This window comes from Epinephelus fuscoguttatus, linkage group LG1, assembly GCF_011397635.1.
Source record: "Epinephelus fuscoguttatus linkage group LG1, E.fuscoguttatus.final_Chr_v1".
NCBI lineage: Eukaryota > Metazoa > Chordata > Actinopteri > Perciformes > Serranidae > Epinephelus > Epinephelus fuscoguttatus.
In genome coordinates, this window is record NC_064752.1 from 28,715,498 (window position 1) to 28,731,185 (window position 15,688).

A 15,688-nucleotide genomic window follows, 5' to 3' on the forward strand; every position below is an offset into this window, starting at 1 on the left:
GACAGATGGCAGCGAAAACAGCAGCTTGCTTTTCATAAAATTAACATGTTATGTTCAGACCTTAATCACATGGTGAGCCCTAGATTAAATTTATTTAAGTTTCAGGTGAGGAAAAAGGGATTAATTTCAGATTTTACTCCAACTATGTCTTGATTTTGCACTGATTCATTCATTTGGCACCAGTTTACAACTTTCTAAATAGATCATATTTTACAGTAGTGGCTTTTTTGTGGGTGTGTGTCCCACCTCATTGACATTTCTCCTCAATAAGTTGTTAGTTCCTAGCTTGCACCTGGCATCAATATGATATCAGAAAGACAGACTCTGATGTTGTTAAATTTTGATTTGAATGAAAATCAGATTGACAATATTTTAAATGTGTAATGATGTTTCACATTGTGTGGACATTAACAAAATGACATTTTGCAGATGTTGGATAAATATCCTTATACTGCATCAAGATGATGCTGGCATGAGGTGCTTAATACTGGACACTGGATTTTGGTGACTTTCAAATTTCATTTTTTTTAAACACTGTAAACTATTTGATTAAATCAGTTTAAAAATTTTAAGCAAATATTCATGTTCACATGGGGTGTCAAAATTATGGCCAGTGGATGACTTTGCACACTCACTATTAATGCACATGAAAGGAGGCGTCAAGTTTCAGCAGCAAGTAAGAGTGAGGAGCTGACGTTGTATAAAATGCTGCTTCAGAGGCTTTTCCTCCCTGACCAGATTACAGTTGAAAAAACAGTGAATACTTAATGTAGTCATGTTTAAAGATTCTGAACATTGTGGTAAATATTGTCAGCCAGCAGCTTCAGGACAAAAGAATCTGTGTCAGATTTATTTCTTAAATAAATATTGGTGGAACCCTGTTGCTATAAGACACTGACAAAACATTATATTTGTTAATGATTTGTAATGCAGGGGATGACTTAATCTAGGCTACTTCCTCAGTTGCTCCCACATCAGTTTGGTGTGGCGATGGCAGCATGCCAGCACCATTACTACACAGGAGTGGAGATTTATGAAAATGCACATGTACTGACAGTGAGAAGCAGACTGACTGACTGAATGTGGGAATGTTTCTTAAAGCATTTCAGACTGATCATCATCTGTTTTGTAAAGTTTGTCCTTCTTTAAACTAAAAGAAAGGAAAAATTCAGAGATGTTGTGTGTAGGTTATACGCAGTGGTGTTATTGGTCCAGCTCATGTATGTGAACTAAAACGACTTTGACAGCCCTGCTGCCCCTCAGTGACTCACAACTAGTGTTTCCAAGTTCAATAGTGAACTTTCACTGCAGACTAAAGGCCAAAACACACCGGCGGCGTCATATGACGGCGATGTCACTGACGCGAGTCAAGTGCCGCCCCCAGCAAACACAAAAAGCGTCGCGCTGCGGGGCATCAACCGGAGTGCTATTGCACACGCCAGTCCGCTAGGCCGGGAAGTACAAAGTAGCGCTTTTTCAAGGGCGGCGACGCTGGAACAATAGGACAATAGCGTAAAGTGCCGACGCGCGTCGAGACGCCGCCGGTGTGGGTTTGTAAATAGAAAATAATGGGGGCGGCTGTTTTGACGCGCGTCGTACGCCGTCGGTGTGTTTTGTGTGATCATGACTCAAATCCAGTGAGCTAAATCTCCCTGGTGGTTAACCAAACCACAGCTGTGTGTGGAGCAGCCATCTTAAATCAACACGTCCTGATGATTTTTGACGGACTGACTCTGATGAGTTATTCTTATCTACTAACAAGTATTCTACTCCGTTCCCTACAGGACTGATAGTGTAAACCTGTGTAGCTACTTTAAGGATCACACACCTGCCAGTTGTCAGACTGTTAATTAATGAAAATCCAGAAGGCTTTTATCCAGGCTCGTGAATAGTGAATAAAAAGAATGGTGTGACACTTTTTCCAACTTTGACTCAAGTGATTTTTTTTCTTTTCAGTCTCTATTCCCTCTACTTTTCCTCTCTGGTCTTGTTTGTCCTGCAGTTTCATAATTAGGCTAATTTACAGTCATGTCATAAATCATTTCAGTTGTTTGTGTGGGTCCATTCACACCCATGTTTGTGCTCATAATAATGATAATAATTATACATTATATTTACATAGCGCTTTTCACGGCACTCAGAGATGCTTTACAAATTCAGGGACAAAAAACAAACAGACGAGCAAGAGAACAAATAAGGGATGAGGAGAAGAAACTGTCAGTGACTGAAAGCAGCCATGAACAGGTGTGATGATGGAGGAGCTCAGACAGGTAGGGTGGGGCCTGGTTATTAAGGAGTTTATATGTTATGAGGAGGACTTTGAGGTGGATTCTCTGGGGGAAGGGGAGCCAGTGGAGCTTACGGAGAACGTGGGTGATGTGGTCACGGGTGCGAGAGTGGGTGAGTAGCCGAGCAGCAGAGTTATGAATATCCTGGAGCTTACTGGGTTTGGTTTTTGAAGATGAGCCATAGAGTAGACTTTTGCAGTAGTCCAGACGGGAGGTGATGAAGATGCAGCTGCAGTTGAGGAGGTGGGGGCTGGACGGAGGCGGGCGACGTTCTTGACGTATATGTGAGCAAAAACTAGGTTTATTTAATGGGTTACGCTCGTCACTTATGATGTCATTAGATTTAATGAGAATAAGATGATTCATGACGCATGTATATTCTACACCACACCCTCATATCAATTGCATGGTCAGACTCAGGCCTCTCTCTTCTTTCATCTGTGTGGAACTTTCGGAGGGCAAACTGGAACAAAACCGCAGGACACACACTATTTAAAAAACAACAACAACAACTGAATAGTCTAGGGCCAAAATACATCACTGATCTGATGCTCTGTTATGACCTCACCAGACGCCTCAGATCAGCCACGTCCAAAGTCTGGCCTGCAGACCAAATTTAGACGACCTGTGGATTGTATTTCAAAATATCCTGTATGTGCCCCATCACACAATGTTGGTTAATCAAGCAAAATCACTCATGATAGTAAGACTATCATACAGTTTGCAGACATGCACGAAACAGGAACTACACAAACAAGACTAATGTGTTTTCGTAAACAGACGGCCTCTACTTTCATAAGTGGTGGAAAGTTGAATAATTGATCATGGGAAGATGAAACAGTTACATTTATCTCATTTGTATGTGATTTTTCTCTTTTTACTAATCCATATGATGCGAGAGGCAGATGGCACCCATTCAGAAAAGTTTAGACATCCTTGTCTCAGATTATGTGGGACAGGTCTGCTTCCTGAGTCACAACCAAACATGGAGGAGCAACGTTCAGGTTTTATACACCACATATCTGGAATAACACACGCTTGAAACTCTCCCCATTTGTTGCTGTATTTTATTAAAGGTCCAGTGTGTAGGATTTAGGGATATATTGGCAGAACTGGTATAATATTCATGACTATGTTTTCATTAGCTTATAATCACCTGTCTGTCACCTTAGAATGAGGCAGATGGCACCCATCTGATAGGGTTATTGCATTTTCAGATTTTTCAGGTTTGTTGGTTGCTATCTGTAATTCTTACCACTAGGTGCCACTAAATCCCACACACTGGGCCTTTAAATTTAAACATTTGGAAGTTTTGTGGTTTTATTTTGGCTTTTGCAGATACAAGCTTCATGATACCATTCAAAAAGACCATATGTGGAGATATGGAAAATATTTCATCAACGTGGCGTGTCTCCCTGAATGTCAAAGCATCATCAGGTCATCATCGTCAATACAATATCAATCAGTGGCACATTCAAATTATGATAATGTGAGATTACTAGGGGAAGAATAGTCAATGTCATGGACATTTCCCATGTCTATCTTTTATTTATTTGTTTATTTATTCATTTCTCATGTTTCTCGTGTCAATATTGAATTATGATAATATTTAGTTGAACTATATCTTCGAGTCTCCTCTTTTATCTGTTTCATTCAACTTTGGCTTATTTTTATTCTGTATTTAATTTCACTGTTTTATCTTGTATCTTTTATATCTTGTCTTAATGCTTTTTATGTCTTATGTAAAGCTCTTTGAAGTGTTTTATTGTTGAGAGGCACTACACAGCTAAACTTGCCTTATCTTATCCTTAAAAACATATACTAGGATGACAGCAGGACAAGCTTATCGAGTACTCGCTTGGAATTTATACAGTATACAGGTTGATATGATGATTTATGGGTGATATGACTGCATAAATCATTTTAAGATGCTCTCCTGAAACTTTGTATTCATATATACGGTACATATCAATGGTTATACATATCTCACTCAACTCAAACTACAGTACCATGTGGAGGTTTGTGAGCGGTCACCTTCATGAGCCACAGTTTTAAAAGCACCCTGATAATGCAGGGGGTAAACACTCATAGGTGATAACTTTGACTAAGTTAACTCTTTTTGTGCCACAATGTTTCTTTCTGTCCACAGAGGAACTTTTGTTCTTGAATGAGCTTTTTGTTTTTAGAAAGGAGGGGAGAAAACTCTGGAGTGCTTTCTCAGAATAAAGACATTTTATTGCGCGAAGAGAGAAAGAGAGAGGGAGGGAGTGTACATGTACGTCTGGCTTTGTGAGAACCAATTTGAGTTTTAGGCCTGGAGAGTGAGGACAGTTTTGGAAAACAAGGACTGTTACATCCACTGATATTTCCTTTGGCGTCTATTGGAAGAGAGCTGTCCCTTTCTTCCAGTGATTATGTTTACATGCACAAATTATTCTGTTTTTTGCCCTTATTCCAAAAAACAATATTCCTACTGAGTTATTTACAAATGAATATTCCACCAATACTGCCATTCTCATGTAGCTCTGCTTACTAACATGCTCTTACAAAAATTTTCCAGTGTTGGTGGACTTGTTTGACCGCGTCAGCACAGCCTCCTTCTCTCATTCCTTTGAGCCAGGGCAGCTGCTGGCACAGTGCATGCTGCGTGTTCTTAGCGGCAGCCCTGCTTCAACCACCTGCTTGAAAAGGTCGGTGTTGCATTATTTGCACATATCCAAAAGAACTATCCAAATGTCCAACTATTCAAGTCTTTCATAATGTTTAAAAGAAGGTGTGTTTCTCCCTCTGAACAGATATGTGGGCTTTTCTTATGGACATGCGTCTCAACACCAGCCTTGCAAACTGTTGGCGAGTTGATTTGTGTGTAACGCATCCATGAGGGCGCAGACAGCTGACCTTAGATGAGCAAGAGGCCATGTGTTGCAAACTGCGCTAAAAACCCAGCTGAGACACATACTCTGAATGTGCTATACACATGTCCAAAGAATGATCCCAAAACCAAAGATAACATCAGCATATCCCACATCTTAATCAGAAAATGATACAATGAGAAAAATGATTATATATTATATGTAAAAGTCATAAATATTCAAACAGAATACACTGTTTACATGACCCGCAACAGAATATTGTCATGTTATGCCTGTCAACTTAAAGCCAACTAGCCATAAAGTTACCATAACATTAGATTATGTTACATGATTCTTGAAACACGACCGCACGAAGTAACTCTAAGCTTCTACATGCTGTAAACTGAATTTATTACTCTGAAAGACTCAGCACTTGTCATGACTGAGTCTCTCCACTCAACCATGAAATACGCAGGTTGTGTTGTGCAACAAACTGGCAACCACTCTGAGTAACATTAGTGTGGTGATGTTAAAGGAAGGTGGAAGGGGGGAGTGCGACATCTAGAGACTGATGTTATCAGGAGCATCTTTAAGGTTCAGGTTAGTGTAAGGGTTGGGGTTAGGTATTTGGGTGTGACAGTTGAGTTTTTTAGGGGGGCCTGGGAATGCCTTATGCCACAATTACAGAGTTGTGTGTGTAGAGATAGAGAAAGTAGAAAGGGCGTGAAAGGGAGGGGGTGTAACTGAAGTGGGGAGAGGAGCATGGTGAAATTTGTCTAAATAGTGGTCAGAAAGAAGCATGCATGCTGCTTGAGAAATTGTATAGAGATGATCATGCATATTTTATTTTATTTTATTTTATGACATATGTGCTCAATGGAAAAAAAAATACACTGTTGCACACTGACTGTTTTTTTTTATTATTATTTTTTTTTTAATAAAACACTTCAACTTCTGCATTCTCTTGAGTGTTACATTGCACAGTGTTTGGTCTAGATTTTAAATCCATCATCGTAGGGAGTCTATGGTCACATTTCAAACTGACACCGATGTATCCCTGCTATCCAGTGAAAACCCTGCATCTCCAATTTTGTTTGCAATTTTTTTTTTCCAATAAACTGGAAGATAAAATGTTTCAATATATAAAATTTTCTTACTTTTTTTAAAAAAGTTGAATTTTCTGAAACAGGCACGGTCACAAATTTGGAAAAGGTCTGTGTTTTGTCATAGTTTATGCAAACTTTATTTTTTTTCTATCTTTTTTGTGTTCAAACATGGTTTTCATGGGACAGCAATGGTCTGCTCCAGGGCAGAGTCATGTTATTGTGGCTGCTCTGATTGCCAGAGAGATGGACTTTTACCAACAGTTTCTATAGTGTGAGTGAATGGGGCTTCAGAGAATAAAAGAAGGCCTTTTCTAAAGGAAGTTAGTAAAGGGAAGTGATGGTTTTAGATGTAAAAAAAATAAATAAATAAAATGCATGCAGGTTGGCAGTAACAAAGATAAATCCATTATGAAGAGCAGTTTTTTCTGTAACTCAAGTTCTATTTTTGTGCCTGAGTTCAGTCTTTACCTCAGATAGCCCCCTGTTTTGCTCTTGTGTCTTGACTGTGTAAGAGATAAACTTGCTCACGGCATGAGGGGAGATTTCTTTCAAGTATTTGGGTCAGAAACAAAAACCTGCCGACTGAGAGAGAGAGGGAGCAGAGGGACGGGGGAGGGATGAGAGGATAGCAGGGCAGACAAACAAAACTGCTTTAGAACACATGGACTTTCCCCACGTGAATCAATATTCAAGCCCCGATCTCCCTGTTGAGCAATGAGGCCAAAGAGAAGAGGGAGCTGAAAGACAGATGAGACAGAGGGAGGGCTGTGGGATGTCATGTGTAAAGAAGGAGATTCTCATTGGAGGCAAAGAGAAAGAAGATTGCTATGCATGTTTTCAGGATAAAAAAAGAGAAACAAGGAAAACAAAAAGCATCCTACACGCTGAAGCCATTTTGGTCGCACTGCTACACTCTGGACTCCACATCCGATTGTTGCTAAGGTAGGTGCTGGACACATAGCTGCAACAGGATCAGAAGATGCAATGAAATTAGGAAGTTGTGGGTGGAACAATGTTTCTATTTTTAGTTGTAGTCAGTGCAGGAAAAAGAGGAAAAGCTCAGTGTGGAGGCTCCGTGTTGGGATGCGTTGCTCTTTCTTGCATTGCTAGAAACATTTCTAAACATTTTTAAAATCTAGATTTTTTTTGTGTGTATGTTTGTAATGTGAACCAGTATTATTTCCACTGAAATATTTGACAGCTGCATTCCTCTGATGTGAAAATCTTGACACTGTAATAATTTCACTCAGTACTAAGGTCACAGAGGGTCAAACTCTGCTTTTCATTATGTTCCTGTTCAAGATTTGTAAAGTATCTTCTCATGTTATAAGCTTATTTTACTCAACATTGGGTTTTTCTTTTGTAGGCAGACTGGATCAAAATTCTGAAATCAGAAAATACAGACCAATGACTAATTGCAACACTGAAAACATTGCAAGATAAGAGCAATGAGTCATTTTAATTTTTTTCTGCAGTGAAACAGGTGCAGCCATAAAACTGTCTCTAGCCAAATCTCTGTGTGAGAGCTAAAGATAAACAAATCCGCCTGCAGCATTAACAGTATGCACATTAAAAAGACGCATTTCTCATGTGTTGCTTTTCTTCTTCTTTCCCTCCCTGTGTTTAATGTAGTATCTTTGGTAAAAAGGCTCTAACAAGAGTGGAATGATGTCCTCCAAGCTGAAGTGGCTGATTGTGATCCAGCTCCTGCTGAATGAACAGGCTCTGTGCAGGGTGCCACCTCCTCTGGCGCTGAGAAACACTCTGCTTCCAGGAGCTGACTTCATTGAAGAGGGAGAGGAGACAGCCAAACAGGATCCACAGTCTCTCCTTGGATCCCAACTCCATCTCGGCATCCCGTCTGCAGAAAAGCCTGATCCTGCATCAGTGGTTGCACAGGAAGATGAGAGAAATCGATCTGCCAAAAATATAATATCAGGTCTCAGGGCAAAGCTTCCAGGGCAGATTCATGATCATCTCCACATTCAGGGGAACGTCAGCTGTGAGGAGCTGCTGGCTGCCAGCACTCTGGACGACCCGTCATCCTCCATGTTCCCCCAGGAGCTGCTGGGTCTCTCTTTAGTGCCCGTGTTGGTGGTGGCGGGCTGCCCACAGGAGGCACAGACCCTGGTGCTCAAGCTGTACGACCTGCTGGGAGTGGCGGATACGGAGGAGCTCCTGATGGAGGTGGAGGGTCTGATAGAGAGGAGGATGAACAAGTCCCCACCTACACCTGCATCAGCAGCATCACCTTCAGGGAGGGATCAAACAGGGCGCCAAATAGAGGCTGTGATGTTTAACATCCATCAGCTGGCCATGGTGGGAGAAGGTTCCCCCAAGCAGGAAGGGCACTGTGAGGGTTGGAGCAGGGTGAGTGGGACCACGCTAGCAGGAACAGCTGTGGAGGGAGCCAGAGGTGATCTCGAGGAGGCTGTGAGCGCCTGTGAGAGACTGGGAGCTCTGTGTGCTGGTGTGACCAGCAGTGGACTGCTCAAACCTGGGAAGTACCAGGCAGTGCTGAAGAAAGGCAGTCGTGTCCTGCCCTCTGAATCCACGCTGTCTGAATGCTGGATCCGTCAGTGCAGTGCAGAGGAGGACAGTTTCACCCCAGCTGCTTCAGGTCAGCGGATGAAGCGAAGCCCCCAGAGGACCTGCATCAACAAAAGCGAGGAGCGTGTGTACAACGTGGTGGAGTGGATCCCTGCAGTCAGCACCCTGTATAACCTCGGCACAGCTGTGTACTACGCCTCAGTCAACTGCTCAGAAACAGCCAAGGAGAGAGCCATCCTCAGCGCGGTTGACCTCGGCACGGATGCTCTCATGGTCGCCACCGGGGGGACTGCTGGGGTGGCAGGCTACGCCCTGGGTGCAGGGGTGAAGACTGGCGTGAAAGCCGGTGTCAAGTATCTGCTCAACTCCATGAAGGAGGAAGACGATGTGCTGGTGAACCAGTTCAGCTGGGAGGAAGGCGTCATCACCATCCAGTAGACTGAAGGATCAATAAAGCAACCTTTGAAGCTTTAGCAATAAATATTAAGATTAGTTTATACTTTTATTTTTTAAACAATGACACAAGATCAATGTTTGTTAACTGACATGGTTGAAGAGTAACATACTGGTTTACCAGACTTTATATAATCTAGATTATTTGGGAAAAACAAGATGACACATTTTTGTATTACTCAAATTATCAGAATCATGTTTTGAAAGGGGAAAAAGCTTTTATTGTTTGTGTGAGTGCACACACAGACTTCACTTTACGCAGTTTGACACAATAATTATTCTTTAATGAAGATGATTTGTTATTTTTTAATTAATCTGTAAATTATGTGAATCAGTTTATCTTTCTAAAATGTATAACTAATAATAATAACTGTAAACTATCTATCTATCTATCTATCTATCTATCTATCTATCTATCTATCTATCTATCTATCTATCTATCTATATCTAAGATCTCAAAGTAAGCTTTGGACCTTTTTGCTTGTAGAAAAACAGCTCTTTTTGTGTATACTGGTTACAGTTTTTCTCAGTTGCTTTAGTGCATTTCTCTGATCAGAATTAAAATTCTCAAAACTGTTAGTTCAACCTCCACAACATTTAGTCGTTTGTGCACATCATAATAGCAGGTTCTCATTCCTTCCAACAAATTGCAAATGCTTTTGGACATGCATCAATTGCTTTCATACAATTCTCTGCTGTTTTATAACATTATCATTTGCTTATGTCATGTCAGTCAAAATGAACTATACTTATGAATGCTGAATAGTCATTCCCTATAAAACTAATAGTCTTCATTTCATTGCTTGAGTCATTACATACAAAAATGTTGAGCTAATTGTCAAAATCTGTCAAGCAAATTTTATACATTTCTTCAGCAATTCTTTTCTGAAAATGTCTCCTAAATTAAACAATTTCTCTCAGGTGAACCTCAGCTTTCACTGATGAGGAGGAGTGTGTGAAGTATTAATTGTAACCAGTGATAAACCACTTCTCCACAGTCACTCAAAGCTGAATTCCACGAACCTTCACTTGGCAAACATATATGAACCGAGCAGGACATAGTGTGTACCATTTCTACAATTCTGTGACACAGAAATGGAAGGTCAACGTCATGGAAGAGGGGTGAGGATGCGGGGAGGAAGGGGAAGGGAACAAAACAGGGGAAGAGGGAGAAGAGGCCAATTATATGGGCAGACTCCTGATGAAATTAGGGCTACAATTGTGAGCCATGTTGTCAATCACGGCCTCACGATGGCTGAGGCTGGTCAAAGGGTGCAGCCAAATGTCGGGAGAACCACTGTAAATTCAATTATTCAAACATTTTGTCGAGAGAACAGATGTGTATATTGGACAGTAATTCAGCACTAAACAATCTGCACTACTGTCATTGTGTCATACATAAGTAATAAGTAAGTGTGTATTTTTCTTTTGCACAATGCTGTGAACAAATTAGAATTGCAGTAAAAATGTGAAACATACGTATTCAGTGTCTTGTATACTCAGTTACCTCACTAAATACAGTAATGTGTAACTTTACTGTAGTTTTCAAATGGCTGTGCAAATTGTGTATAGTGCTGTCTTGAATATTTTCAGGTAGTGTCACAAAGATCTGACTTTTTTGCATTGGAAAACACTTACAGAGTAAACTGTCATAATGAAAACATGACAAAGCCATTTGATTCTCCTGTTCATAAACAATGGTGTCAGGACTTTTCATTTTGATGACACTGACACTTTCACTGACATGAATACTTGCTTTTGAGGAATGAACTATCCATTTTGAGCAAGTGACACAGTTTTGCAGGTTATCAACTAGGTTTTGCAGTTTGCACTAATTGTTTTGAGAAATGCACTAACTCTTGTGCAAATGTTAATAGTGATGAGAGAAATGCACCAAAGCGATTGAGAAAAACTGTAAAACAGTTGAACAATGTATCATCAGCAACTTTTGAAGAACTGGTCTCAGGAAATGAAAACTTCAATCCCTCACGACTTTCACGTTGCTCTCCGTACAGTGTATTTTCTTCCTGTCACTGTCCTTCATCACTTTTCTGGTGTGTTTTTTTTCCCTTTGATGAAAATGTTTTGTCAGGTCAGAGTCACATTCCCACCTCTTGTGTTAATTGCAGGGACAGAACTCAATTTTGTTGTTTCGTGTGTTATGTTTTTTCTTTAAATGTCAGTAAATTGTATATTAAATCAGTAAGTGTGCATACAGTGACTCTCCGTGTGGTAGTTTTGCACACACTCATATTGTAGTTAAAAAGGTTTATGGTAAATGAAACAGTAGGCAACTGAAAAGTGTGCACATGAAAATATTTTTGAACGTATAATACTATACTTTGCTACACCAGATAGGTTGAAGGTGAATAGGTTAGGGGTGAATAGAGTATCTGACCTTTCAAAGCAAATTGGCCCCATGCCTGCAAGCTGATTTTACACAATGTGCTGTAGATAGAAAGTAAAACGGCCTCCTGCAGACATAAGTGAATGTAAAAACAGCCTCTGCCTCTGCACCCCTGCTCCTCAGCCTCCTCTCCAAACAGCACCACACACATTGTTTCCTTATATGCAAAACAACACATCGGTCAGGAACACTTCTTCATGATAAGAGCTCATGGTCAAGAGTATCTCCGAACATTTTGAGTGCTACAAAGGGCAAATAATTAAAGGTGAACCACAGGAATAACTGTGGGTTATGCTCTTTTACAGGGGTGTCAAACATATGGCCTGCGGGCCAGACCTGGCCCACCGAAGGGTCCAGTCTGGCCCTCTAGATGACTTTGCACTTTTAATCTTGATGAACATGTGAAGGCTGGGAGGTTTAAGGAGAAATTTCAGGAGTGAGCAGATAAGACAAAGAAAAAACTTTATTGTCCATTGCAAAGCAGTGGAAATTCATCTTTGACATGGCTCACATAATAAATAAGACACAGGTTAAAAAATAGATAAAAAGACATCAAAGACATAGCAGTGTAGTTTAAAGTAACACACAGAAAACTAAGAACACTTGCCATAGGTGAGTCACACTCTTACGATTTATTGATAATGTTGATTGCAGTTGGAATGAATGAATTCTTTACTATGTTTGTCCTTGCTAATGATACCTTGTAATGGCGGCCAGATGGGAGGAGTTGAAATGAACTGTGGAGTGGGTGTGAGGGGTTGTGTATCATGGTGTTGGCTTTCCCTTTGACTGCCTGTGTGTTCAGTACTAAAGATTCATTAGTGGAACGCTGCTGCTGAGGCACTGACAAAACTTCAGATTGTAAGGCAGGGGATGACTTAACCTGCTTCTTTAATAGCTTTGACTTTTAAATTATGAAAAAAAATGTCACATGTGAAGACAGTGAGTAGTAGACTGACTGAATGTGGAAAACTAAGACGTATAATTGAATCTGCACATTTCAGAATTTAAAGGGGTTGATATTTGTAGGTTATCATGCAGTGGTATTAGTGGTCCGGCCCACTTGAGATCAAATTGGGCTCTATGTGGCCTCTGAACTACAATGTGTTTGACACCCCTGCTCTATTACTTTTAGACTGTCACAAAATTATTATATAATTTAATCATTATTCAAGTTTTACAACACAATCACCAGAGTAAATGTTGGCATTGTGCGTTACTGCAAACAATAGATATGCTGTATTTGTACATTTCGTATAATAAGTTTGCTAATTCTATTTGTAGTGGATATGTTGAAACATGAAAAGATCATGCTTTAGCTTAAAATACCGGGCTTTGTCGCTGCAAACACGACTGGAAACGTCTCGATATCTCGTTAAAAAATACCCAGTTTTGTCACCACAAATATGGTTGGAAAGGTCCGGACATCTTATTAAAAATATGCAGTTTTTTCACCACAAACTTAAATGAAAATGTACTGATATCTTATTAAAAAAAATACCTGGTTTTGTCACTACAAACACAAATGAAAATGTACCAATAACTTATTAAAAAAATACCTGGTTTTGTCACTACAAACACAAATGAAAATGTACCAATAACTTATTAAAAAAATACCTGGTTTTGTTGCTACAAACGTGGCTGTAAATGTCCCAAACAAATCATCTAAAAATACTTAGTTTTGTCACCATAAACACAGCTGAAAATGTTCTGAAGTCAAGATAAAAAAATGTCTGGTTTTGTTACCAAACACTACTGGAAATGTCCCAAAGTGAGGTTAAAAATTACCTGGTTTAGTTGCCACAAACACAGCTGGAAAGGTCCTGCTGTTTCTTTGAAAATACTTGTTTTTGTTGTTTGTGGGTCTCAAACAGTGGTCTGCTTCTTGGCAGCTGTCTCTCCTAGGTATCACGCCATCCGTCAGCCCCTCCTCCTTCTAATGAGAAACTCAGCTTGTATACATGTAATCTGGACTATGTCACTTAAGAAACATTGATAAGTGTGAAATGTACAAATGTAACATATCTGTGGTTTGCAGAAATGTACAATGCCGATGTTTTATTGAGGGGCTTTTCTTTGGCTGATTCTGGAACGTAACAAGCTGACAGTATCTGGCAATTTGGGATATAAGTGGAATTTAATGTGAATGTGAACATACCCATTGTCTGCGGTGAAAGGTTTCTGCTGTATGTGAATGACTATTTGAGGCCTACAACTCTGTTTCTGTGTGGTTTTTCCTGTCACAGTCCAAAGACAGGCAAGTTAAATAACTCAGTGTGTTAGTCTCTCTCTTTCTGTGTGTGTAAGTGTGTGTGTGGGTGGGTGTTGGCCATGCGACGGACCAGAGTCCAGAGTGTTGCCTTCTTCTTGACCAATTTGTACAGGGAGCAGCACCCTGAACAAGATTATCTCATATGAATGGATGGCCTACTATATTCCTTATGTTATCATGTTAGTTATAAGGTGATGATCATAAACAGATGTGAATGATCTCTCTACTTCTGAGCGCTGTCCTGTGAACTTTGCTCTCTTTACACATATTTACCAAACAGCTAAATCTGCACTTCTCTATCTAACTCTACAGGTCTTCATTTTTCAGTACACTGGTGAGCTTGATGAACCCAGAGTTACCCATGATATAGCCTACAGTATAATATATCCCATCAGCTATCTAAATGTAGTGGAAAGAGATAAAGAGCAAGCTGGGTGCTGTTTCATCAGATAAGGCCAGCACAGGACACACACAGCCTGCTTCCTGGTAGCCTAATGGAAAAGGATATGATTTGATTAAAGGAGCTGCACTAGTTTAATATCTATTTAATAATGTTAGATAACATGTCTGTTTGTCCAGGAGGAAGATAACCTCAGTTCTAAACCTCTTTATTTGTCCCCATCTGTCCACCACACTGGTAAAACAATGTTTATTTATGATGTTATCACAGACAGGATGTGACACTGCTGAGCAGGTGTGCTAAACAGTAAAACAAATGGTAATTTGTAGGTACCATGTCGGACTCTGAGGTCACATCTTCTGCATTATTTTTGAGAATGTGAAGGTTTTAACAACATGACTCGTCCTTAGATTTCGAGGAGGGTATAGAATGAGGATGCCAGAATCTTTACAACCCCCTCTACATTCCAATATGATGACAAGTTCCTGCATGGCTGAATTTAATTATTCTCCAATAAATCATCAGCCCAACTTATTTTTGTAACGATGTGGCGAGTATGACATCTACTGGTGAGAGTGGGAACTGCAGGAATAGGTGAACCAAATGCTTCTGTTATAGTGGTGATATCCAAAAATGGACAGTTGTATAAGCAGGGTAGAAAAAAAAACACACCCCTAGGGTACTTTTTACTTGAAAACAAAAAAAGGTGTCAGTAAGAAGTTAATAAAATAAAAATAATAATAATAATAAAAAATAAATAAAATAAAATAAATTGAATTGAATTAAATGAAATGAAATTAATTAAATTAAATTAAATTAAAATAAATTAAAATAGTAATAAGAAATAACATGTTTCACAAAATGTTAATATTTGTACACATATCTCTAAATAAATTAATTAAAAATAAGGTATCAGTGGAGGCAAATAATAATGAGTAGCCTATATACACTAAAAATAAAAAAGGTTTTTTATTTGTGCATATGACACAATAAAAATAAAAATACAGTAATTCAAGAAAATGCACAGATGGGATGGGAAAAAAGAGGGCTTGTAAAAGCGTCCTGCCTAACATTGGACATTAAAGACAGGGGGAATTGGAAATTAAAGACCCTTATCAGCAATTAACAAACATGCAAATATAACATATCTAAAACAAACAAGCAAACAAACAAAAACAGAAAACAAAACAAAAATTAAAAAAAAGTGTAGGGGATTAAATTACAAAGAAGTAATACTACAGACAAAAAAATACCAAGGGATAAAAAAAATAAATAAAAATCAATTTACAAATAACCAAAACCAGGGATAGAAGAAAAAAAGAAAAAATACTTATTATATATATATATATATATATATATA

At 39.3% G+C, this 15,688-nt stretch overlaps 1 protein-coding gene across 1 annotated transcript; it reads left to right on the top strand.

The window, feature by feature from the left end:
• Positions 1–6,904: 6,904 nt before the first annotated feature.
• apof (apolipoprotein F) lies at positions 6,905–11,458 on the top strand. The gene is made up of 2 exons (XM_049587627.1): positions 6,905–7,188; positions 7,879–11,458. The coding sequence occupies exon 2, from the start codon at positions 7,912–7,914 to the stop codon at positions 9,232–9,234; it is 1,323 nt and encodes a 440-aa protein (XP_049443584.1). The 5' UTR covers positions 6,905–7,188; positions 7,879–7,911; the 3' UTR covers positions 9,235–11,458.
• The last annotated feature ends 4,230 nt before the right edge of the window (positions 11,459–15,688 follow it).

Coding starts and splice junctions, on each gene's coding strand:
- apof (XM_049587627.1), top strand. CDS start 7,912: ATGATGTCCTCCAAGCTGAAGTGGCTGATTGTGATCCAGCTCCTGCTG.